This window comes from Cyclopterus lumpus, chromosome 23, assembly GCF_009769545.1.
Source record: "Cyclopterus lumpus isolate fCycLum1 chromosome 23, fCycLum1.pri, whole genome shotgun sequence".
NCBI classification, from domain to species: Eukaryota; Metazoa; Chordata; class Actinopteri; order Perciformes; family Cyclopteridae; genus Cyclopterus; species Cyclopterus lumpus.
This window is the reverse complement of record NC_046988.1, coordinates 3,921,370-3,945,976: the sequence shown is the minus strand read 5'-3', so window position 1 is coordinate 3,945,976 and position 24,607 is coordinate 3,921,370. Positions and strand designations below refer to the sequence as shown.

Here is a 24,607-nt window from a genome sequence, read left to right as displayed (position 1 = left end):
GCAGGTAGAGGAGGGGGATCTGCGGAGGGCCATTGCGCCTCAACTCTGAGCGTCAGTCAGCCATGCAGGTTCGCCGTCAGCAGCAGGTGAGTGGAGCAACAGACGAGCAATCCTCAGCTCAGAGGAAGCTTAGCTCTGCCGGGATAATGCGCTCCTCCAAATGGCTGACAGCAGTAACTCCACAACTGAGCTCATTGTGTACACTCGCTTAATACACCGCACACTCACAGACCGGCTGGCTGATTGGGTGTTCCTTCTCTAAGAGACAAGGAGAGATTATCGGGCCCTCTAATGTGCATTAAATACACGGCCTTCTGTTGAGGTTTAGCGAGCCTGTGGCGCATCAAGGCTCCGCTGCATGGAGCTTAAGACCCAGAAGCATAGACCAGTGTAAATTAAAGTTACACAATGAGGAGTTTAACCCGAGAAGGGGAGACGGTGACAGTTTACGTGAGGCACGCGTAACGTGGTCATCGGAGGCTCGTTCAAGTGCAAAGTAACAAAGGCTAGCAGCTGACAATTAGAGCAGAGAATCAGATGATTCATCTGCAAAAAGATTAAGAAAACCAATGGAAAGAGGCTGGACTATTATGAAAGGGCATTCCTCAGGTGTTTCTTTAAATATATTTAAGCTGACTCAGGACACCGCCGCTAGGCTTCTAGCAGAGAGTAAGTCCTCAAATGTCAACACTGGCTTTTGTTCTGTCAAATATTTTTGCTTTAAATGTACTGCTACTGTGTGACAAAATAATATTTGCACTCAAAGGTCCACATAATATCTTTTAGAGAATAGCAAATGGGAATACAAATAATAGTAAAAAACACAACCTATTAATGTCCCAGATATCCCCGAATTAAAAAGGCACACTCTGGAGTTGTTGACCCCTGGGTGCTTTTGTTTTGTTTTTATGTCCTTTGTTTTTATGACATGCTATATACAAGCACACATACCATGAAGTGAATGTATGCACCAAAGTACACGAGTGACGCAATACACATTTCTGCTATTGATTCTATTCCACTGATTGACAGATGGCGGCAGTAACGCACCAAAAGGCCACTGCCCCGCCCCTTTCAGGTCCCAAGTCTATTACGTCCAATGGGAGAAGTGAACGTCTGACTAGGTGTCAGATTATGATCTCCTAGAAAATGCACTTTGTTTGAGACATGTCTCTGTAGCAACGCGCGAGATCTGGCTAGTCAAACTAGTCAAAACTTGTAAACATTTGAAATGCCCTAGCTAACTAATTTCGTAGTGCTAAATTTGGTTGCGTAAATATATAATGTCTGCAAAAGAAAACATAAATATATTAGACACAGGAAGTGTATACCTTTACCATACTTGTGTGCAACTTGTAATGCGTCATCTTTTGTTATAGAGCATCTTTGCTGCCACATAGTTACAAAGTGGGAGGGTCTTTAAAGAATGTCCTTATTTTCTTAAACATAGAAACTCAAGACTCACGTAAGTTTATGTAGTTCATGTAACAATCATCGCAGTTTATGTAATCGCCACCTGTTTATATTATTTCAACGTTGCGGTTGAGTAATAATTTGATGTCTGTCATTTTGCCAGACGGCTTTCCATACTGCAATACCCATGTGTCATGGCTGCCGTTGCTATGGAGAAGAAATGCTAAATGCATTGAAGCCGTAAACACACTTTTGCTGGTATCAAGCAAAACTGATTTCATCTGCAAGTAGAAACATCTGTTTTCTCAGAGGCATAATTTGAAGATCAGTGAATTATGTGTTGCTGAAATGCACCATGGGAGTCCCCCAAAGTGTTTATGCACACAGGCCTTTTTTAAAACTTTTTTTTGTAAATCAAATTGAGTTCCTTTTCCACCGCTTTAGGGAAGTAACGAATGAAATAAATGTTGCATTGTGCACATTCTACTTCCTCCCAGTCTAATTGCTTGGCCAACCTCCTCTGCGACTAATTGTTCTACCTGATGGTAACTGATGCTATATAGAGATAAGAGTGTGAGAGGCGGCGTCAGGTTGCACGCACACAAGCACGCACACACCTGCACGCACTCCCATGCGCCCTCTTATTCTGTCAGTAAGGGTATCTGATGTGACACACAGACCGGCAGCGCCCACACACACACACACACACACACACACACACACACACACACACACACACACACACACACACACACACACATTCAATTTCAGGGTCCAGTTACAGCCGGTACAGATATGTGCAGGGTGTTAAATATTAAAGGCTGTAACATAAACGGCTAAGAGTTGTAATTGAGGAAACCGCTAAAAGGTCAAGTTCGGATTACAGGCGGCGAACGCAGTTGACCATAATATGTAGCTAGCGCTTCTTAAACGTTGACTCGGAGAGGTCAAGTTCAACGTGAACTCAAAGGATGACTGAGGTGTCGGGGTGGGACCAAAGCCCTGTGGGAAGTGTAGGTCTGGTAGAATGATGGGACTTCTCTCCCAGAGGTGATGTTAACTGGGATTATTTATGGCTCGTGAACATCTGCCATATTCGTATGCGTTATTAGAAGCTCCATCCGGCGTCACTGAAGCACATTTTGCAATTGGCAAACTTAACATATATTGATATCAACCATGTTATTTTACGGATTGTAAACACGTGTGTTTCAAACTTCAGTCACCTTATTCTGCACCATTTCGTCACAAGTTGGTCATATAAATGTATAATTGGATTTCTTGTTTTTTACGTTAAAAAAAAAAAAAACGAGTTCAACATTTCGGGAGATAAGCTGAGAGTTAGACGTGAAGCTCGACAGCACTCAAACTCCCACGTTGTCAAATACCGACGCTTGATTGGCGACCCTAAGCTTCAAACTACGCCGCTCTTTCAGTTTCGACTTGTTACTACATGCATAATATAATGTCTTTTCATAATAAACCTCCGTCTTCACAGGAAGTTAGCTTTCGGTAACAACACCACTTGGGTTAACATTGGTGCTAGAGAGCCCGGCGCAGCCCTCAAACTGCAGTTATGACAAAGGAAATGGCTCAATATGGCTTAAGTAGTCTGAGGTTACCGATTCATGGTTTAAATTGAGCTTAATGGATACACAGTCAGCATGGCTATAAATGTCAAACTACTCATGTAAGATATGTTCAGATGGAGATGGAAAGTTAAGACAATGCAGAGACCAGAGAAGATGCAAATTCACGCTAAGCAAAGTCACGCCACAGTGAGTTGAAAATATATCAACTCGAGTCAAAAATATGAATGTATGACTCGACTATACTTCTGGAACATACAGCCACAGCTCCTGGTAACAAGGAATAGCTTGGGACCTACCTAATATGCCTTTAAAAATATGTTTAGCATTCAAGAAAAATATGTTTGCTTCACTAACGAGGAAGACGGTGGACTTGTGAATTCAAAAGGCACCTCATTAAATCAGTATTTACATTCTTAAAGCCACTTCAAGGCAAGCGCCATAAATAGACTGAAGTGCATCGCACCCACACATCATAATCATATGTACAAACAGCATAACAGCATTACATTAAAGTGTATACACAATACCCCACACACACATGATGTCAGTGCTTGTGAGAACCGCCATTGACGAGGTGCCTTCTTCAGCTCGACACATAACCCGAGCCCAAAGCCCAACATGTGCTCATTCACTCCATTGACCTCAAACCACGTCTTGACCCTGAGATAACCCCATTGGAGAAGTGAGGACAGGCCAGATCCTCACCCTGAAGATCTCAAATTCAACACACACACACACACACACACACACACACACACACACACACACACACACACACACACACACACACACACACACACACACACACACACACACACACACACACACACACACACACACACACACACACACACACACACACACACACACACACACACACACACACACACACACACACACACACACACACACACACACACACACACACACACACAGTGATTTCCCCCGTCGTCTGATCTGGTTCATGTCTTCCTGGAGAGGAACCAGAGTTAATAGAGGAAGAGAGCAAAATCGATTCTCGACGCTCCAGTTTCTTGCAGTTTTCTCACACACCGACCTCACGCACACACACGTTATAAAATCATAGTTACAGATCTACACCGATATCTTTGTTCTGTTTGTTTGTCAGCGAGCATGACATTAAGAATGCACATTTGAAACAATGGAAATATCAGTTAAAGTATATGTTTACTGTGTTATGTACCTGTCAATATTTCCACATAAAAAATACATTAAAAAAAAGAATGCATTTGAGTATTTCCACATAAAAAATACATTAAAAAAAAAGAAAAAAAAGAATGCACATTTGAGTTTGGGGATTTGAAGCGTAGTGCCCACCCTCTGGTCAGCACTGTTAGCTGCTAGCTGCCGGCTCAGCTTTAAAAAATACACAATATTTAGTAAACAAGGTAAAGTCGGCTCAAAATCTGTCTCCTGTACAGGGACTTTGTCAATTGGACTTCTAAAACTTTTTGATTTTGAACTTCTTCAACTTTGGATCATTTCTTTAGGCGTCTGTAGAGAAGAGAATATAAGGAAATGGGTTATTGTTATAGTTTGCATTGATGCCATTAGACACTTTTAATTGGACATAAAAGTCCCCCTACTCATGTTTACTGCCGTCACATTTCCTTGTAATCCATGTCATTTCATCAGGGATGGTTTGAAAATGAAGCTGCATGATAACATAACATAACATAAACAATGCATCTGCAACAATAAGAATGCTAAAGAGAAACAGGTTACAAAGGGAGGAGTGGGTCTGCGATCCATTCACGTTTCGCTATATTCACACCCATCACCTCCAGGACCAGTTCAATGCCTTGCTCAAAAGCGCACTAGCAGAGTAACAGAGTGCAGAAAGAGGCTTATCGGTGGAATCCATTTGGTCCCTCGACACCCTGCACATCACAACATATTCAGCCGTTAACCGAGTGGCAAGAAAGACACTCACACCCACTCGGACCTTTCCTGTTCAAGCAGCACTGGAAAAGAGGGGGAGAGGAAGAGGATGAAGAGATGAATGGGAACCTGACAGGAAGGACCGGGGGAATTGTGGGAGGAAGAGTAGGGAAGAAGGGAAGGGAAGAAGGAGGCGAAGGAGGAGAGGAGACTCGATCATGTCAGTGTCAAAAACGCGTTACTCTGGGAGAAGGCTTGCAGTCTTGCGCCATCTTGTGGATAATGACAATTATTACAGTTAATATTGGAAATGAGTCAAGGCCAGAAGGAGGAGGAGCACGTGAAGAGGGAAGACGGCGAAAGGAAGGACATCATGTCATTAATGACATGCAAAACAAGCAGTACGTTTGGTTTGTGAAAGACAAAAAACGCAGATTACATAACTTTAATAGTCTGATGTCAATACATTTTATTTTCAAAATCACAAAAGGTACAAAAGGAAAGGAAAAAGGTTTCATACACGTTTTTATGAAAGCTTTAAACATATTTCAAACTGCTGATGCTTGTTTTCATCAGCTTTCATCTCCGACTGAGAAATGGTTTATGCTCCTATTTAACATAACCATAATCTGAGATGGTTACTACATCCCATAATTCCATTGTGGGTTTGGTTTTACCTCGTCTGTTAAACTCTCCTCAATCAGGACTCATTTCGACAAAAAGATTGAGAGAGAACTTGTTGACTTGTTGCTTACGGGCATAATTATAATGTTGGCATGTTTACTGGCAAATATATTATCTGACATAACAGTTATAATACTGAGATCCAGTAATCTTGTAAAGAATTATTTTAACTTTGCTTATTCTTCTTAAAATATGAAAAATCATTGTCGTAGACAAACCCCCAAAATATATGAATTACACCATCCTATTAAACGTGACTACAGCACTGACCAGCATGTGCTAAATGTCGCCGATAGACCAGGAAGTAGAACCTTTAACAACGGTCTTTTACAGCAGTTATAAATTAGCACGGTCACATTGGACTTTTAATACATAATTCATGTTTTGAAATCATTTTTTCTAACAGATCCTTCAATACTCAATCTACCACACAGTGTAGCGCCTCAGAGAGAATGCAACAAACAATGAGAAGGAAATGTGAGAGAAATGTGTTTCCTCAGCAGGAAATGAACACTAGAAACAGGAAGTGGTTTGAGTTTGTAAAAGGATGAAAATAGACGCGCGTCGAGATCCGATTCCTTCCTCTGGTTTGGCTTTTATTCTCTAGTGTTCTTATTCACAGAGAGAAAAAACCTCTCTGTAAATGTGATTGGGTTTGGTGTGAATGTTTGACTTGGTCGAGGCAGTTCAAAGAAAACAGCCACTTTTGCATAATTATTAATAACTACATTCAGTTTAGCATGTATGCATCTTGTCTGCATACATGCCGCGTCACAGGTTAAAATGGGCATGGCTTTGCTTTTAAAAGTTCCAGCCTTTCTCCAGAGTTGAAATGATTGTCCAATCACCTGCTCTCGTTATTCTCCCTAAAAACATATTTATATTTTCTAAATTCTAAAGCTTTCCAGATTGTCCCTTCTTCTGCTGTTCGACTTCAAATACTAAAAAAACAAGCCGATAAGCCTAAAGTCCTAAGTGGACCTTTTCTCCACACCCTGCTTGATCCCCAGCACCAGGTGAACAAACCAGTTGATCTGCACCATCCAGCCCTTTTCCCTGCAGATCTCTATCTGGTCCAGTAGGTGGCGCTCCGCCTCGTCCTCGCTGCGGCCGACAGTCAGCGCCTCTCGGATGTACTCGATGTCCTCCTTGCTGGTCAGCTGGGGCATGCCTGTTTGACAAAATAATACAAAATAAAAAGCGGTTCTGCGTTTTAAATAAGTGAGTGTTTGGGGGTAACGAGGAGGGGGAGTCGTACCGGTCATCAGCATCATGGAGAAGAGGATGATGAGCAGGTTGGTGTGGTGCCGAAGGGCGAGGTAAGCCTTCACACACACGTCCTGAGACGGAGGTAAAGGAAGTTAAACGCATGCCTGTTGTGCACACACACACACACACACACACACACACACATTATTCAAATGAAAAAAAATGAATAAATGAAAACATCGAATTTGCTGCACCTGGAATTTCTGGAAGTGGGGGCTACTTTTCTTTCCTGACGTTCCCATGACGTACAGGAAGTCTGGCGTGAGCACAAAGGGAACCCACTCCTTACTGATCCCCATGAAGCTCTTGTAATTGCCCAGGATGTGACCGAAGTCGATGTGGAAGAGATTCCCTGCAGGAACACGGAGAGGATTCGTTGTCAGTGTCTCCTGAAGCCCTCGCTTCATTTCCAGAGAATGGGGTGCATTTATTCAGCAACACTGGATAACTCTTCAAATAAATATATATTATTCTTGCTGGTTTCTCCGATGTTACCGACCCCGAGCTTCAACGAGATGTTTCAGTTTTACAAATGTTTACAGACAAAAGGTTTTAAATAAAATCCACATTTAAATATGGTTCAGATGTTCAGTTGTTATTTTTAATGGCTGAATTGCAGGTGTTTGTGTGCATGTATGAGTCATATTTGCACTTCTGAATGAATACCTGTCACCAGAGAAATGTGCAGGTATGTATAAATATTTGTAATTAAAAATTACAAAAAAAACGTTGTTCCACTATTTTGGAGTTTGTCCCAAAGTCAGATGAGCGTACAGACACGCGACGTCGTTACCAGATTCAGTGATCATGATGTTGTCATTGTGGCGATCCCCAATACCCAGAACGTAGGTAGCCACGCAGTAGCCACCGCAGGAGTACAGGAAGCGCTCCACCGCCTGCTGGAACTACAGAGAGAGAGAGAGCGCCGTCATACATCTAGGCCAATAACTGGGCCGTGACCCAGAGGTTTGCTTGGTGGGCTTCAGGGAGCAAAGTTTCTTTGGAACGTCAGATTCAATAACAATAGAGCAGAATGTCCTCTTCCGTTACATCGTTCACTGTAGATGTGATGCAAATATTGTGTTAATGTGCACGAGATAATAAGCATCCTTTATACTTGAAGCTAACAGATGAAACGTTGCAAAATAGCTTCTCAAAAACGGAGCCGGAACATTTAGACACGTGGGGGGGGGGGGGGGTTGCCGGTGTCACCGCAGTCACAGTGTGTGTGTGTGTGTGTTGCGATGACAGGAAACCCCCTTGTTGGTTGCTTCCTTCCCGTCTGATGAACGGAGCGCCAGCTGGATGGATGCATGTCAAAGTAGAGCTGGTTGACGTGTACCTTGTCCTCGCTGACACACTTGTCCCGCAGCCACTGGGAGAGGATTTCATCTTTAAACGCCCCGGTGCTTCCCACGACACTCTGCTGGATGTTGGCGATGGTGGTGGCGTCCTTCACGATCTCAATCATACCTGCAATAAAAAGGCAGATTATAGTCATTCTTAGACTGTCGGGAACAATCCAACACATTTGCTCTGCGCTGAATATCTGACCGATTCTGTTCCCGGTGGAGATGCAGCCGTACGGCAACAGACACAGATCCAGTGTTTCGGTCTCCCAGATGGACTCCATGATGAGCAGGATCTGAAGGGACAGGAGAGGGAAGCTGAGTCTTTTTTCTTTTTTTTTCCCCTTCTTCTTCTTCTTCTTCTTTCTCCGCGATAAACACGCCCCCGCGCTGCCGAGGCTGCGCCCGCCGCCCACCTGCAGGATGAGCATGTCCTGTCTGAGGTCGTCGCCGTCTTTGAAGATGATGCCGATGGGGTCTCTGGACAGAGTGGTGGGGTCGGCCCTTTTGAACTGCAGCCACAGCGGCTTCTTCTTGGAGGCCATCACTTTGCACTGCTCGATCTGCGCGTTCACAAGCAGTGTTTATACTGCAGGTATTCACATGGATTTATTGAACTTGCAAAACTGTTTTTTATATGTTTTGTTTTTTTAAATGGTGTTCTAGTTGCGTGTTGTAGTAGTAGTAGTGTGTATGGTTCTCTCCTATTCCAGCGTGTTTGTGTGTGTGTGTGTGTGTGTGTGTGTCACCATCAAGGCTCCAGCTCTCAGTCCAGGATCGTAAGGGACTCTGAAACTCTCCGGCAGACCGGACAACTGCAGCGTCTCCAGCTTCTGACGCAACTGGAACACCACTGACAAGCACACGACACACACGGCTTTAGTCTCACTGCATGGACATGTGTCTGTGCTTATTGGCTACCTTTATGGCAGGAGCTCATGCTCATGCGATATAGAGGGATTTGCTTCATAGAACGACGGGAGCTGGATATCGCAGACTAGTGTGTAATTAACAGTAATTATAACAGTGGTGGAACAAGTACTAAGATATTTTACTGAAGTAAAAGTACTAACACCACGATTTAAAAGACGCAATGTTACAAGTAAAAATCCTGCATTTAAAATCTTTGTACACAATCAAGAAAATAAACTTTATGTATAAAAGTAAAACTACTCATTGTGTAGTCAAATAAGCAATTTAGTATGATTTTAGATTATTATCATTGCCTTTTTATCCTCACTTTAATGGAGCCAATTGTATCAATGCTTTACTGAATTTACACCTTATGAATAAATAAATGTGGACAAGTATAATATGTCCCTTCTGCGTAGAAGGTAACATCAAAGTTGTACTTATGTAGAGTCGCTGATTAAATCTACTTAGTGACTCTCCATCACTGATTCACACCACGCTGTACCAAAAGAAGGCGTAATAGTTAGTCTGGAGCCCTGCTCACCTTGTGCAGTGATGTCACACTTGTCGGCGGACATGGCCTTCATCTCACGGGTGACTTTCTGCAGAGCCTCCGTCATCTCCACCTGGGGAGCGTCACCTCATCGCGTCAGTGACTGAAAGGCCGTTTTTCAATCTACACCACAGCGTTCAGCGGCTCACCTGCTTCCTGAAGTCCTGCAGCATGTCTTCACCACAGCCCCTGAGGTAGGCCTCCAGCAGGACGGCGTACCTCTGCTGGTAATGCATGGACTGGGCGATCTCACTGCGCAGGAACCAGAAGAGAAAATGACCGATGCGCTTACTCTGTGGGGAGAAGACCACAAAGAAAAGAGGCTCGGCTGTCAATGGCATCAGGTGCATGAGTAATATAACGTCCATGTTGATGCTGAAAACTGATGATCAAATATTTGACACAAACGTTGGTCCTGCTTACCCTCAGAGCTCTCTTCAGCAGGAACCTGACCAGGGCGCTGTCGTGGTACGGCTCAAACTTGACCGCCTGTCACGGACACACACACACAGACACACACGGACACACACACACAATATCGAATGAACGCATCTAATATGATATGGTTTCAGTGAACACACATTGTCTTTACTATACACACGCTAGAGGCCCACCACCGCTAGGGGCCTACCACCGCTAGGGACCTACCACCGCTAGGGACCTACCACCGCTAGGGACCTACCACCGCTAGGGACCTACCACCGCTAGGGGCCTACCACCGCTAGGGGCCTACCACCGCTAGGGACCTACCACCGCTAGGGGCCCACCACCGCTAGGGGCCCACCACCGCTAGGGGCCTACCACCGCTAGGGGCCCACCACCGCTAGGGGCCCACCACCGCTAGGGGCCTACCACCGCTAGGGGCCTACCACCGCTAGGGACCTACCACCGCTAGGGGCCCACCACCGATAGGGGCCCACCACCGCTAGGGGCCCACCACCGCTAGGGGCCCACCACCGCTAGGGGCCTACCACCGCTAGAGGCCTACCACCGCTAGAGGCCCATCACCGCTAGGGGCCCACCACCGCTAGGGGCCTACCACCGCTAGGGGACCCACCACCGCTAGGGACCCACCACCGCTAGGGACCTACCACCGCTAGGGATCCACCACCGCTAGGGACCCACCACCGCTAGGGGCCCACCACCGCTAGGGGCCTACCACCGCTAGGGGCCACTGACTCCCACACACATGGTCCTTTACCAGATTGTGTTCAGAGTGTGATGTGAGAGTGGACGGTGTCAGTAAACAGAAAACACAGAGCTCATTGTGCTCACACAGGACAGCTATTCAAATGTTGGCTGAAGGAAGCAGAGAGCAGATCGACAGGTCAGAGGTGTAGACAGACAGATACGAGGGTACGGTAACAATAAAGCGTACTAAATAGCATGTAAGTGTGGAATTATGGACCCAACCGGTCTGACACCTTAGCAAGGCAAGTGATCTCTCTTTTTTAGAGAATGTAATTTCAGGTGCGTGCAAATATATATTTTGGAAAGGCACCCTCCACGTATCACTAAAGCTCATGATACAAACACGACACTGTGATGGTGAGAGTCATTTTCCTATCAGACCAAAGATAATAATTCATATGCAAAGCTGACCACAGAGTCACTTTTGGAAACACGTCAGGTGACAAACATGCGGCGCGTCTCCGATGGGCTGCATGAGCTCGTGAAACTGTGAATAAGCTAGAGCAGAAAAGAGGCGCTTGGCCGGCGTGGAAGACGGAACAGAAGGAGGGCGCACCTGTACGAGCTGCAGGAGGTATCGGAGCACGTCGTCGTCCTCCAGAGTCTCCAGCTTCCTGACGGCCATGGAGCGGACCTGAGCGTCCGAGTAGTGGCAGTCCAGCAGCTGCATGGCCAGACCAACATCCAAGCCGCTGAAGAACACGAGGACAGGTGATGGGACACTGGAGCCGCTGAGGGCGCGATGCGCATTGTGAAGGCAAAGTTTACCTGCTGTCCCACGCGCTGCTGCGCTCCAACAGCCGGTGTGTCGCCAACACGTCTTCCTGTCTTCCCCACCTGACTGAGCCCAGGAGCTTTGGGTAGGCCCTGAAGATGATCTCACAGTTATAGCAGCAGTGATGGAACATTTAGCCGCCCGTTTTTTGTTGGAATAACATAAAGAACGTACCTGGGGTCGCGTATACACTCGTGCCTGAAGTGCCACAGCAGCTCTTTGTCCTCGGGGCTGAGCGGGTGCAGGGGGTCGGTGGCCACGATGGCCGCGAACTGCTTCTTCAGGTGGTTGGGCATCTCCCTCTGGCCGCGCTCGCCCCCCTCGGCCTCCTCGCCCCCGGCGTCGCGGCCCCCGTCGTCGCGGTTCCCGGCGTTGCGGCTCTTGGGCAGCACCACCGGGTAGCAGTACTTGTCCAGCAGGATGGCGACGGCCATGGCGGAGGCCTTGTCCGGGTTGGTGGCGGAGGTGAGCTTGTCCGCGTTGATGCTGCTGCTGCTCTCCTCGCTTTTCTCCGGCATCTTCCACATGTGGAGGATGAACTCGCCCTGGCGCAGCAGGGAGCGGTGGTCGATCAGCAGCAGGTTGACGTAGTACAGGAGGCGGCTCTTGGTCTTCCCTGAGGGACGGACGGACGGACGGTTGTCAGAATGATTGAATGATAGGAGGCAAACCAAATGTTAGCAGACCTTACCGTCATGGCCGCCCGTTCCGGCTGTATTATCCTGGTAGGTGGAGGCTCCCTTGGAGTTTGGCGTCAGGGGCTGCTTCCCACAAACCACCTGGGTGGGAAAAATAGTAGGACTAGGCAAGAATGTGGCAATATGTCACGTATCACGATACGCTACGGTTCAATATGTCGCGATGTATCGCGATACCGTATGCAAGGCAATATATTTCTATTTTGATATTTCAAACCTAATTTTAATAGACAACCCAAAAATATAATGCCTCAGGCCAAAAACAGTTCTATGAAAGTCGATAATTCTTTTTAGAGAATGTATACATTATATTGCAATACTCAATATGTTATTACACCTCTACAGTTAGTAATGGAGTTCTTTCATTCAATCATTGCATGAACAAATTATTTTCCTGCCACAACATTTGGAAATTGACGAATGATTGTTGAAACAACCAGTTGCTATAAAGTTATCCCATCTGTCCTGAATTAAACATTTACCTGGAGGTTGAGTCGCGCTCCCTTCGGCAGGTCCTTGATCTTAATGTTAAACTCCAACCAGCAGTTCCACAGCACTTCTTCGCTGAATGTTTTAGAGGACGTCCTCTCCTGAGACAATAAAGGTCGGGTTAAACTCTCTCCTGGGTTACAAAGCCAACATTCAACTGAGCAAGATGTGGTTCTTAGTTCTGAGTCTGAATCTAGTTTTAAGTTATAATCCTTAAAGGGACAGTTCACTCCAAAATAAAGAAATAGAGAAGCCAGAGATCTCTAAAACTAGGCAACTTTCATAAAATGAAACCACATAACGGTCGCCATTTTTGCACTGAAATGCACTGTGTAGCGGCCATAAATCGATATTGATTATATATATGTTTACGTGCTTGAGCGTTTCGATCACCTGGGCCAGAAGCTGTTGGCCGTGGAAGATGCTCGCTTCTATGAAGACAATGAACTCTGGGATTTTGGGAAGGGATGGGATGTCGATACCCAGCACCTTCACTCTGAACTTCCTGTTACAGTCCCACATAGAGATGGTGAACACCCGCTCATGGTCCTTCTCGTCGATGGTCAACTGCTCATGGGTACCTGACAAAGACAAGTTAGCAGGACTATTATTACCTCTGAAAGGAGCACTCGGGTTACATACATCATCAAACACTGTTTTAAGGCAGGTTGGGTACCACCCATTAAATACGGAATCTGTGGTTACCACAGGACTGGAATAAGCCAACATTCGCCCGCATCTTTTATAGAGCACACGCAGATAGTTTCCGTTACTACAAGGAACTTTCTTTTTGTATGGATTTTGGCAGCCCCGGTGGAAGAAAGTGGTAGTGTTTCTGAGCCCCACAATCCCTGAAGAAAAGCTCTCCTTTTACTGTAGCATGGTCTGAAAGTCCTGGTTCTGGTTCTCCCAGAAGAGAGAGTGGCTTTGGAGGGAGGCCTGTCAGTGTAGGGAGGGGTGATATGGCTCAAGTCTTTCATCACATTAGAGGACATATCTTGATAACGACATATGTCACGATACTGCAACCACATTTTCTTGTTAAGAACTTACGGTCAAAATTTGAGAGAATGTGCTCATTTCATTGTGTCTCACAATATCTCGATACATGATTTCATCACGATATGATTCCATTGAAAGACAATAAATGATCACGACTTTCTGGCCAGATTTAGCGACTTTTGCAGTTGCTAGCTACTTTCATTGGAAAGGAGTGGGCTGGCATTTTTCGGTGGGTTACTTTTGAGATCTAGAATACTCTTGCTGGTTTCTCCATCGTTGCCTTTCCGACTGATTACCTGCGACTCCGGTGCAGTCATCCACTTGTGCCCAGTCCTCCTTCTGGACCAGATCCAGGTCTGTGTCAGGGGGCATCTCCAAAACCAGGTGGATTTCGTCCCCGTTCTTCAGACACTGACGGATCCAGTTGAAGTCCTGAAGCGGTTCATCCCCGTACAGGTACTCCTCCCTGTGCGGACATATTCATTATGATCTGCCTAACACCATCTCTACGTATGAGCAGCTGTGGTCCGTCTCAACCTCCCACGAACCTTCCACACACACGGAGCACAAAGTCGGCCTCACACATGCTGTCGGGGATGCCCAGCAAAACTCTCTTGTTCGCCGTCTTGGCGAAAAAGCTCACCAACACCTAAACGAGACAGAAAGTTGTCAGGAAGTGGAACCGCGACAGAAGAGAAACGAATGGCGCCCGGCGCCGTGCTCGTCTACCTGCGCCGGCGTGTCGTCGATGGAGACCTTGATGGTCTGGCTGGCCGTGCGGATGTGGATCACCATCAGGACGTGAGCGTTGCTGACCTGGGAAGGTGATGAATCAAGGGCGTTTAAAACGGCGGGATGAGATCTGACTCTTCCTCGAGGAAGAAGAGAATGAACTTCCCCACCCGATCATTGGCAACGTCCTCGTGAGACGTGCATACTTCAGTGACAAGTTTCAGAAACGCAGTGAACGAAATCTGAGGCGGTGGCTTTCAGACCTTTTGGGTCTAAAAAGTGAAGCCAACGATGAAGTGACCTCAAACATGCTTTCTTTTTAATCGCCAGCAGGGGGCGACTCCTCTGGTAGTATAGAAGTCTATGAGAAAATGACTCTACTTCTCTTTTTATTTATTCCCTCAGTAAACATTGTAAACATGAGTTTATGGTCTCAATCTCTAGTTTCAAGTCTACTTCAATACAGCATGATGTTCATTTAGTAAATGATGGTCCATTTAGAGTGACTACGTCCAATTCATATATATATATATATATATATATATATATATATATATATATATATATATATATATATATATATATATATTTTCCAGATAAAAATAAATTTTAAAATCACATCTGCCACTGTAGTTTGGTTCACGGTAGTAATTTCATTTGACTGCAATATGCAACTTTGCCGCTAGGTGGCGGAAAATCCGTCACACTGGCCCTTTAAATAGTAGTTCACATGTTCAGGCTTTGCATTACTTTCATAAAACATTGTACACACACACACACACCTTGGTGAGCAGGTGCTCAGGCAGCGGCTTGCGGGTCACCCAGGGGTCCATGGAGTAGAGTTTAGCGTCGCGGTCGGACAGCTCGATGCGGCGCGGCGTCAGCAGCTTCCTGCGGGTGAACTCCAGCTCGTCGTCGTGCACGTTGCTCACGTCGGTCACGTCGTAGCCGATCAGGTAGTTCAGGTAGCGCTGGTACTGCAGGGACTCGTCGGAGGGCTGCGGACGGGGGACCAGCTGGATCCGCCCCACGTCCTTCTTCAGGGCTTTTAAAAAAAAAAAAAACACACACAACAACAAAGAAGTTTGACATCATCGCCACAGAATAACTCAGGGTATTAATGTGCGTGTCGGCGAATGGTACCTCTCCAGTAACGGATGCAGTCCAGCGTCTGGAACACCTGGTGCTTGTCGTAGATCTCACACACGTTGCCTTTCTTCTGGTAGAGCAGGATGCAGTGGTCGGGGGAAAACCGCTGGTAGAAGTCCGGGCAGAGGTTTAAAGTCACCGCCTTCAGCCACACCTGAGCTTTCACCTGCGGGAAACGGATCGTGGCACAGAGCAGTTTGTCACTTTAACGTCCGTGATGAAATGGCGCACAGATAGATGATCAGATCATAGAACAGTAGAAGAGGTGACCTGCTCCACCGTCCAGTTCCCAGCGACCTCCAGCGGCAGAGTGTCGGGGCCGCTTCCGCCGCGCGCCGCCGTGGGCAGGACGAACTCGACAGTGATCTGATCCATGGAGGCGCCGGAGGACGACGAGATGGCCTTCTTTCTCCTCCTCCTCCGGGTGTCTTCTCGCAGGACTTTGGGTTCTTCGTCGCTCACCTGTGTCTGCTGCCCGTCCATCGCCTAGCTGGAGGGGGACAGGCGGAGATCCTATTCACCTCATCTTCCTTTAGTTGATCGCAGAAGCGCCAGTAATGCAGCTAATTCATCACTAGATCAATTAAACTGCAGGAAGGTAAGGATTCTTTTCTTTAGTTGATTCATCAGTGGATTATTTTCTCTCCTAATAAACTCCTTTTTCAATAATGTTGTCGGTTTGACATATAAAACCAAGACAAGCACTCCTCACACACTGGGACGCTCGAGAGATCAAGTTGATAAGAGAGTAGTCAGCAGATTCACACAGTGATCTGAGATGGAGCCACGGAAACAAGTGAAATCTTACTATTAATACTTATTTTCCTTTTTTTCTCTCCGTAGTGTCTAAAACAACTATGACAATCCAATGAAACTCATTTTAGAGCAATAAAGTACATTAATGTCATTTATTAGACACAATCTAGGCATACAGCGCGTGGGGACGAAAGCCTTATGAAGTGTTTCTTCTTCTTTTTGAATAAACTCCTGATCTCATATCACAGGATTAAACGGAGTTTCCCTTCTGCTTCTTGTAACAGCAGCAGAGGAAGCTTTGAAAAGCAGGAAGCAAAGCTCGACCCGTGGCTCAAACTACCCAGAGTGACTATTTTAAACGGTGTGTGTCTGTAGCCGCAATTTTTTAAAAAAAATCTAATTTTGGGCGTGAATTAGATTTTTAAAAGCGCCGCAGCGGAACTGGAGAGACTTGTCGGAGAATGTAACGGTGCAGCTCCCGTGATAATGGGACGGAGAGGCGTCAATTTGTGTCAAGCGAGAACACGAAAAAACACGCGTTTTTATGACTCACCAATGGACGCAGACGCGGACGGCAACGAAACCCGGAGCTTCGCGGTGAAGTTTCGGCATTTATGCGGCAAGAAGCGACCTGGAACCAGTACAATGTGTTTACATGTGTGGGAAAGTTCGGCAAAGTCCGCTGCGCTTCGACTCAGGAAGGTCGTCAAGCTCGACGGCTGATAGAAACGACACTTCCGGCTTTTCTCTTCAAAATAAACTACCACAACTCTAACAGTAGTTCTTATGAAGGCAGTGTCATTAAGTAAAATTTAATATCTATCTAATTCAATATGTAAGAGTCAATTATAGTGGTGATTATAAGTATAAGTGATAATGTGTCATGTATAACAAGAGTAACATTAATACTGCTTGAAACTAAGTTACAATATTATATTAAGAGTTGTCTTAAACACTCTCTGGCTCGTGCGTGTGGGGCTGAAACACGGACGCGAACGCTTTATTTTTTTATTTATTTTTTTCATTTTTCTTCGACGTAACTTCCACTTTTTTTTTTCAACGGGACTTTCGGTGAAAACGCTCAACACGTTCATCGTCGCGTGAGAACGTGGACAGCAGCGGCATATGGTACACGTTGGTGACGTCACAATATAAGTTACAATATTATATTAAGAGTTGTCTTAAGGGCATATTTCTAGTCGGAGGATCATGATGTCAGAGTGTTCACTGCCCTCTTGTGGCCACAGTGTGAAGCTTCATCAACACAACGCAATATTAGTAATAATAAAATAATAATAATACATATTATTATTAATATTATTAACAAAATAATATTAACATTAAGAATAGATATTTCCACAAAAAAATTATGAACATGCCTACTATACAGAATGATATGTAATTTATGTTAATACATTTCAGATGTACTTTCAGGATAATTTATATTTCGTTTTATCATTAGTGTTTATTGATTTATTTCGAAAGGATTGACCAGAAGTGTAATCGTCTCCAACTTGACGTGTGCCGCTTTGGCACAGTTCCCCACAGTGACCACTGGAGGGCAGTAAACTCACGATTCTCCATCACGTCTCGCGTCGCCTCCACCGGCATCAAGGTGGACTCGTTCAGCAGAAGACTGTTGACACAACTCGAAACGCCAAAAGGGAATTTGGGCCATCTTTATTACAGCCAGCATTATGCAGTGCCCTGTTTACGTGTTGTTGTTGTACAGCTACTTTTGTTATGTATTCTTAAATACTTGTTATTACAAAGTATGTTTTACCTGAGTAGTTTTAAGCTCCTTCACCCCTGTCTAAATGAGAGGAGGCCTACAATTACGGCTTCACCCTTCACCTGGCTTGCAGCAGTGAAACATGTATAATTACACTAAAGGGTTTACTTAAGGGTATTACAGGGGTTACAACCACGTGTCTGAAACACAGGAGAAGGCCACGTGGTCTTTGACCGGCTACTTGACTTAAACTACATGTTGGACTAGTTGCTTGGATGTGTGTCAATTGCGCTGAAGGCTATTTGTCTGCTGTATTCGTGTTTTTTTCCTTCCCACGTTTTTCATGTTTGTATTCCGTTTTATCCAAGCTTGTAGGCTGAAATATGGATATATGACAATTAACATTTCAGTTGGGTTATTGTTTTTAAATAACAATTCAAAGTAGACATAAAGCACATAGTCCGAATACATAAAATAACAATGGGGATTTATGAATAGACCTGAGTTCGAACTATGGCTATTACTTGATCTTACCATTTAGTGAGACAGTATAACACTTTCTACTTATCTTGTTGTCTCACAGTCTTCAACAGTGTTAAAACAATGCTGCCATTGTCATGCAAAGATACAATGCTCATTAAACAGGAGACCAGATGTTTGTTTGGGCCATCTTTCATCATTTTAACCCACCCCAGGGTTTATTGTTGTGGCGAGAACAGTGAAGAGAACGAGCTGCACGGAACCGACCAATAAGGATGAGAGAAGCCGTGGGTTGACATCAGGTCTGGCCAATGGGACCGCTGAGGACACGGTGTTTATACCCGCCCCCTTCCCCGTACAAGGCGACTGTTTGGGTGAGTTAAGTTAACTTCATTGAAATCATTTGACGGTTTTAAAGTGTCCAATTTGACAAGTAACCACGCCACTTGGAGGATTGCGCACGGAACTTGGCTCGCGAGTCTCGACGTGGAACTGACAACGTGAACTTTTCGCCGTAAAAGCCGTTTCTCTGCGCTCTGCGCGGAGCTTCATTGTTCACGGCAGTTGTTTTGTTCTCGTAATGGCTGGTCCGTGTCAGTGTGTGTAAACGTTTCTTTCTCCCCGCACAGACACACTCTCTGGCTCGTGCGTGTGGGGCTGAAACACGGACGCGAACGCTTTATTTATTTTTTTTTCATTTTTCGTCGACGTAACTTCCACTTTTTTTTCTTTTTTTTTTTGTCAACGGGACTTTTGGTGAAAACGCTCAACACGTTTATCGTCGCGTGAGAACGTGGACAGCAGCGGCATATGGTACACGTTGGTGACGTCACACTGGTCATTGGACCATAGCGTGCTTTATGTCCGTGTTGTTGTTTTGTACTTCTTGTAAACTACTTAGTTCGTTATCGATGCCCTGCTCACCATTGAATGAATGGGCTTTTAGGTGCGCATGCGTGCAGGATCTCAAAAGTTTATAAACAAGAGGGGAGTCACATGACGAGAATATTGTGACATAGATAAGACTGGAACACCCCCTTATCATATGTACATGTTTCGATTTCATCGTGTTGTATCCAATAATAACCAACAGACAGGGAAGTGGTCGGTAGACCGGAGCTCTGAGGGCGCCTCGGTGTATTATTAGATAACCGGCCCTGTGTTACCTTGTGTCACTCTATGTCTCCTTTACGTCACCCTGGCCATGTAGAGCCCATACGTTGCGCAGGATCAAGTTCCTGCGCACGCGCGCGCGTGTGTGTGTGTGTGTGTGCGTGTCAGTGGGTGGTCATGGGAGTCTGGTAATGCTGTTTAGCTTTACCTGTAAGCTCTATAAATTGAATTTATAATATATAAAATAGTAATAACAAATAAAACATCACGCTCGTGAAGTGAGACGTGTTGTGGCTGTGCGTGCGTTTCAGTTCCGGCGGACGCGATGGTTTGGGAGGTGGTGACCCCTGCGGTGCTGTCCGGTGACCGCGCACGTCAGAGCGGGCGGCATTCAGAGCCCGAGGGCGGGCACGCAGGTAACCCCAGAGCGGCGCGCTGCGCACTTTACGCGCATGTCTGCGATGTAACTGACGCAGCGCTCTTAAAGATCCCACTGAGCTGGTATTTCAGAGACATCCTGTTTGTAACACGGGCATTACATTGAAATATGTAGTCAAATGTGTATTAATTTTTATTATTATTATTATTTTTACCCCACAGTACTAGAAGACATTATAAAGCTCAGTAAACTGACTTTTCCCCAAAACTACCAACCAACTGCCAGGAATTGCAAAAGCTGTTTGCAAGTCTTATTATATACTAATCATTATAAATAGGTGATGACTTACTAATGATATGATTAATATATGAATAATAAGCAGAATACACTAATATTAGCTTGGGAATAGTATCTGAAAACACACACTTTATTGATTGGCCTTGAGTTTTCGGAAGGTGATTATAGATTTGATCCATCTCATGCGTGTTATCATTACTCTCCACACTAATCCTACTAACTTAATCACTATGTGAATCTAATATGTAATAAATGGTAATACTAGTTTTTATAAAGGACTTATTCATCTATAAATCTAATAAAAAAATGCTGTGAAATTTAAACTCAGTATATCCTGTCATTGAAGTCAAGTGTGCTTCCTCTGCTGTCGTTTGTCTGGCGTTACCTTCAGAAGTGATGATGGATGCAGATGGGGACCAGTCACATGACCTGCTCCTCTGTGAGGAGCGCCTCTCCTCCTCCCCTGGCTTCCCCACCAGTGACAGCTACATGGAATACGGTACACAACACACCGGCATGCGGAACACTTTGTTTTCTTCTTCTTCTTCTTTTTCCTATCCAACACGTCATACCTTTTCTCCACCTAGACGACCTCCCAGACCTGCAGGAGGTTCGGGAGGAGGCGGAGCCAGCGGCGCCCCCCATCTACCAGGTGGACGTGGGCGTGTCGCACCAGGAGCGGCATGCGCGCGCTCAGCCTCCGGACACACACTGGCTGACCCAGCTGGCTCACATCGCCACCGGACCTCAGAGCCCCCTGCTGCGAGAGAGTCCCGTCAGCAGGTAGGCCGCTTCGTCCTGAAACACGGAGGGAACGCAGAGCAGAACGTTGAGATGCTGCTCAGAACAGCGGCGTCTCCGGAAATCATGACCCAGTTACTCAAGATGACCCACAGATCATCTGCTCCTTTGTGTAACTGCGAGGAAAAATACGTATTTAAGATTTTGGGGTGAACTGTCCTTCTAAAAATATGTAATTTGTATGTAATTGTAGAACGTTAACTCTTGGGTCAGATTGTAAAACAATCTCACAGGAACGCCACCGCTTCTAAAGCTGCGCTCTCACACCAGCGTTGCACTCTGTCCTTGGTAGCTTACTACGAGTCCTTCCTGTGTGGCTGCGAGCCTCCTTTCCACTCATGAGCCCGTGTCATTTTCAGCTCCTCACCGGCCTGCCTCTCCAGCACCAGCAGCAATCTACATTCCTACGCCCGGCCTCCCCTCCCTCTCACCCCGTCGCCCCCCAGAGGTCACGGCAGGATACGCCGGCGCACCAGGGTAGAGCTCACGCTTACCCGCTTCATCATAAATCGCCGCCGCCGACACAAAACAATGAAACCTGCATCTTTCATTGCATTTGAGTCGGTCCAACTGACTTGACTCACCGGGGCAACAATGGGCTGCTTGTGGTGTTTGTACAAACTCTTTGGCAGCTGTCAAGTTCCCGAGTCGCGCCTGACAAACGCTCCGTGTTTCCACAGAAGAGTAGTGAATGTGGTTCTGCGGTGTCGACCAGATCCTCTCTGTCTGATGAGGAAGACATGGGCTGGAGCTTCTCCTGTCCACCCACGGCCTGGCACTGCTTCCTCAAAGGTACACGCACACGCACAAACTAACACGCACGCACAGACACTCTTTTGCTGCGACCTCACTTTTTCTTTCTCTCTGCTCCTCGAAAGACATCAATGGGAGTTTGTATTCGGGCCTATCGTTTGTATCTCAGAGCAGCTTTTCTTCGCCGCCAGGCACTCGTCTGCGTTTCCACCGCGGCTCCAACGTGGAGTGGCAGGACGTGGAGGGCCTGGTCTCGGCCGAGGAAGACTCCGGTGTTGAGGAGCGGTCCGGGTCTCTGAAGGTACGTAGTGCAAGAAGCTCGTAGCCGCACGTCACCATCGCTTTATGTCGGTGTCGGTTCAACAGCAGCAGCAGATCTGTATCAACTAAAAGTACAAACATGCAGCGTTGCACCTCTCCTGCTGGGTCCATACAGTCGGAATGTAAAGTCGTCAGTTATATAAAAAACTAACTAACAGCAGTGAAGAGTAAGAAAGATTCAACCATGAAACTCTGAGAGACACTCAACATATAACACTGTTGTCTTAAAATCTTGAGTGTGTTTACTGTGACACTCACTGGGGGCTGTGCAGTGGCTCACTATCTCCTCTAGTGGCATCACACTAAATAAAGTGACTGTATGTAATGACTCTTTTGCAGAGTTATGGCTGCGAGGGTCTGCAGCTGGTGGAGCATTCAGAGACTGTGCTGTCTGGTCAGGCCGTCCTTCAGCTGACCTTTGACCCCGGCGCATTCGGACATGCCGCCATGACCGCCCGGTGCCAACTTGACCACCCCTTCTACGTGAGAAAGAAAGGTAGGAGCGATGACGAGAAAACACTGCAACCGGTTTGGAACGCGGCCCTTTTTACATTCTCCGCCTTGCTTTCCCGTCAGGCTGGTCGTCATTTCACCCGAGCTTGACCGTGGTGCGTTATGGGATACCGTGCTATGAAATGGAGGTGGGAGACGTGTGCCTCCCTCCGGGACACAGAGACGCCAAACACACCGACAACTCGCTGGTGTTCGACACATTCAGGAGGTAAAGCGGGTTCCAAAGCCCAGAGCAGCAGAAGGCTGAAACCTATTCTTTTTTAACACATGCGTCTTCCTCAGTTATGATTTCACTCCTCTGGACTCCTCTGCGGTTTACGTGCTGAGCAGCATGGCGAGGCGGCGGCGCGCCTCGCAGTCCAGCGGGGGAGCCGCTTCTCCAGACAGAGACCCATCACAAGGTACTGTGCCTCAGTGTCTAAAGAGGCTCCACTCTGTGAATGAGCACAAACATGGAGAACAGGCAACGTTCAGTTTGCTACAAAAAGGAAAAAAAAGACAACTTGTGGATCTGCTTTAAAAACCTGCAGATGGTCCCGGTCACTCCCACTCTCCTCGTCAAAAGCCAACCAAAAGCCAGCAAGCCAGCGTGGCAGGAAGCAACAATGCCACGCCCACTAGGTGCAAGCGGCCAATGAACGCCTTCATGCTGTTTGCCAAGAAGTTCCGGGTGGAGTACACTCGGATGTACCCGGGCAAGGACAACAGGTGGGTGTGCCCCGTGTCTGCATGTGTGCTGCGGAGCTGCTGTGTCAATGTTTAGTTTTAAGTTAATGTGTGTCTGTGTGTGTGTGTGTGTGTGTGTGTTGCAGAGCGATCAGCGTCCTCCTTGGGGAGCGGTGGAAGAAAATGCGAAGTGAGGAGCGACGGACGTTCACTGTGCAGGCCAAAGCCCTCGCAGACGAGCAGAAAAGAATCAACCCAGACTGCTGGAAACGCAAACGAACCAACTCTGTAAGGGCACACGCACACACACACACGCACGCACGCACACACACACACACACACACGCACGCACACACACACACACACACACACACACACACACACACACAGCTTAATCCAGTTATTTATACATACTGCTTCTAATTTCTCCTCTGTGTCCCAACAGGGCTGTCAGGGAAATTAAGGCTGCAGACAGGAAGAGAGAACAGTCTGTAGGAGAGCGCACACGCACACACACACACACACACACACACACACACACAGAGTGCGCTGCGTGGTCTAATGTGACGCCTCGATACTCTATCTCGTTGACAACAGAGTGAGACGGCCTCACGGTAAAGAGAGCAGCACTTTTGCCCTTTCTGTCGACATTTTGAGCCTCCCAACAAACGCCTCTCCCTTCCTCTTGCTTTTAAAAGGTGCTACATGTAAAAAAACACATTTGAAGTAATAAGAAGCTATTAAACGTGACATTTTAATACTGCAGAGCACGGCGGCGTCTCCCTCCAGAGACAACATCGTTCCCCAAACACAATAACAAAGCAGTTCAACCGGGTTTTTTCAGGACCGGAGTTCGTCTCCAACACTTTACTACATGTGTGAATGAGCCAATGATAAAGAAGTTTCTCATCACGCGCTTGAAACAGGTGGAAGTTGTGGTGCTGTAGCATTTTAGGTAAAGTAGACGATGTAGCTATTTTCCCAAAATTATATATTATATACAAAGAAATATTTTAAAGTATTTTCATGCCTGTATTGCTTGCATTTGCACTCAGTGTATTGCACAAGATGACATATTTTAACCTT

At 46.2% G+C, this 24,607-nt stretch overlaps 2 protein-coding genes across 8 annotated transcripts; one reads left to right on the top strand and one right to left on the bottom strand.

Moving 5' to 3' along the window:
- Positions 1-5,351: 5,351 nt before the first annotated feature.
- pik3cg (phosphatidylinositol-4,5-bisphosphate 3-kinase, catalytic subunit gamma) lies at positions 5,352-17,134 on the bottom strand. The gene is made up of 24 exons (XM_034525793.1): positions 17,020-17,134; positions 15,981-16,200; positions 15,705-15,876; positions 15,344-15,606; positions 14,559-14,645; positions 14,378-14,478; positions 14,126-14,295; positions 13,221-13,408; positions 12,821-12,928; positions 12,332-12,419; positions 11,815-12,256; positions 11,634-11,732; positions 11,422-11,557; positions 10,098-10,163; positions 9,824-9,967; positions 9,666-9,747; positions 8,959-9,062; positions 8,626-8,772; positions 8,415-8,505; positions 8,203-8,333; positions 7,654-7,765; positions 7,055-7,212; positions 6,850-6,931; positions 5,352-6,762 (listed from the first exon to the last, which is right to left on the bottom strand). The coding sequence occupies exons 2-24, from the start codon at positions 16,191-16,193 to the stop codon at positions 6,563-6,565; spliced, it is 3,384 nt and encodes a 1,127-aa protein (XP_034381684.1). The 5' UTR covers positions 16,194-16,200; positions 17,020-17,134; the 3' UTR covers positions 5,352-6,562.
- LOC117725923 (HMG box-containing protein 1-like) lies at positions 16,193-24,221 on the top strand. Of its 7 annotated transcripts, none has more exons than XM_034525799.1 (14): positions 16,193-16,308; positions 18,894-19,052; positions 20,103-20,207; positions 20,859-20,966; positions 21,055-21,250; positions 21,628-21,745; positions 21,949-22,060; positions 22,147-22,322; positions 22,682-22,838; positions 22,919-23,063; positions 23,138-23,256; positions 23,386-23,563; positions 23,668-23,809; positions 23,967-24,221. In XM_034525799.1, exons 3-14 carry the CDS (start codon positions 20,117-20,119, stop codon positions 23,982-23,984), a joined length of 1,560 nt encoding a protein of 519 aa, XP_034381690.1. In that variant the 5' UTR covers positions 16,193-16,308; positions 18,894-19,052; positions 20,103-20,116; the 3' UTR covers positions 23,985-24,221. The 7 variants fall into 7 exon arrangements, with proteins under 7 accessions (XP_034381690.1, XP_034381687.1, XP_034381688.1 ...); XM_034525796.1 differs by lacking the exon at positions 16,193-16,308 and adding an exon at positions 17,130-17,271 and having other exon boundaries at positions 20,862-20,966; XM_034525797.1 differs by lacking the exon at positions 16,193-16,308 and adding an exon at positions 17,130-17,271 and having other exon boundaries at positions 22,213-22,322.
- Positions 24,222-24,607: the final 386 nt, after the last annotated feature.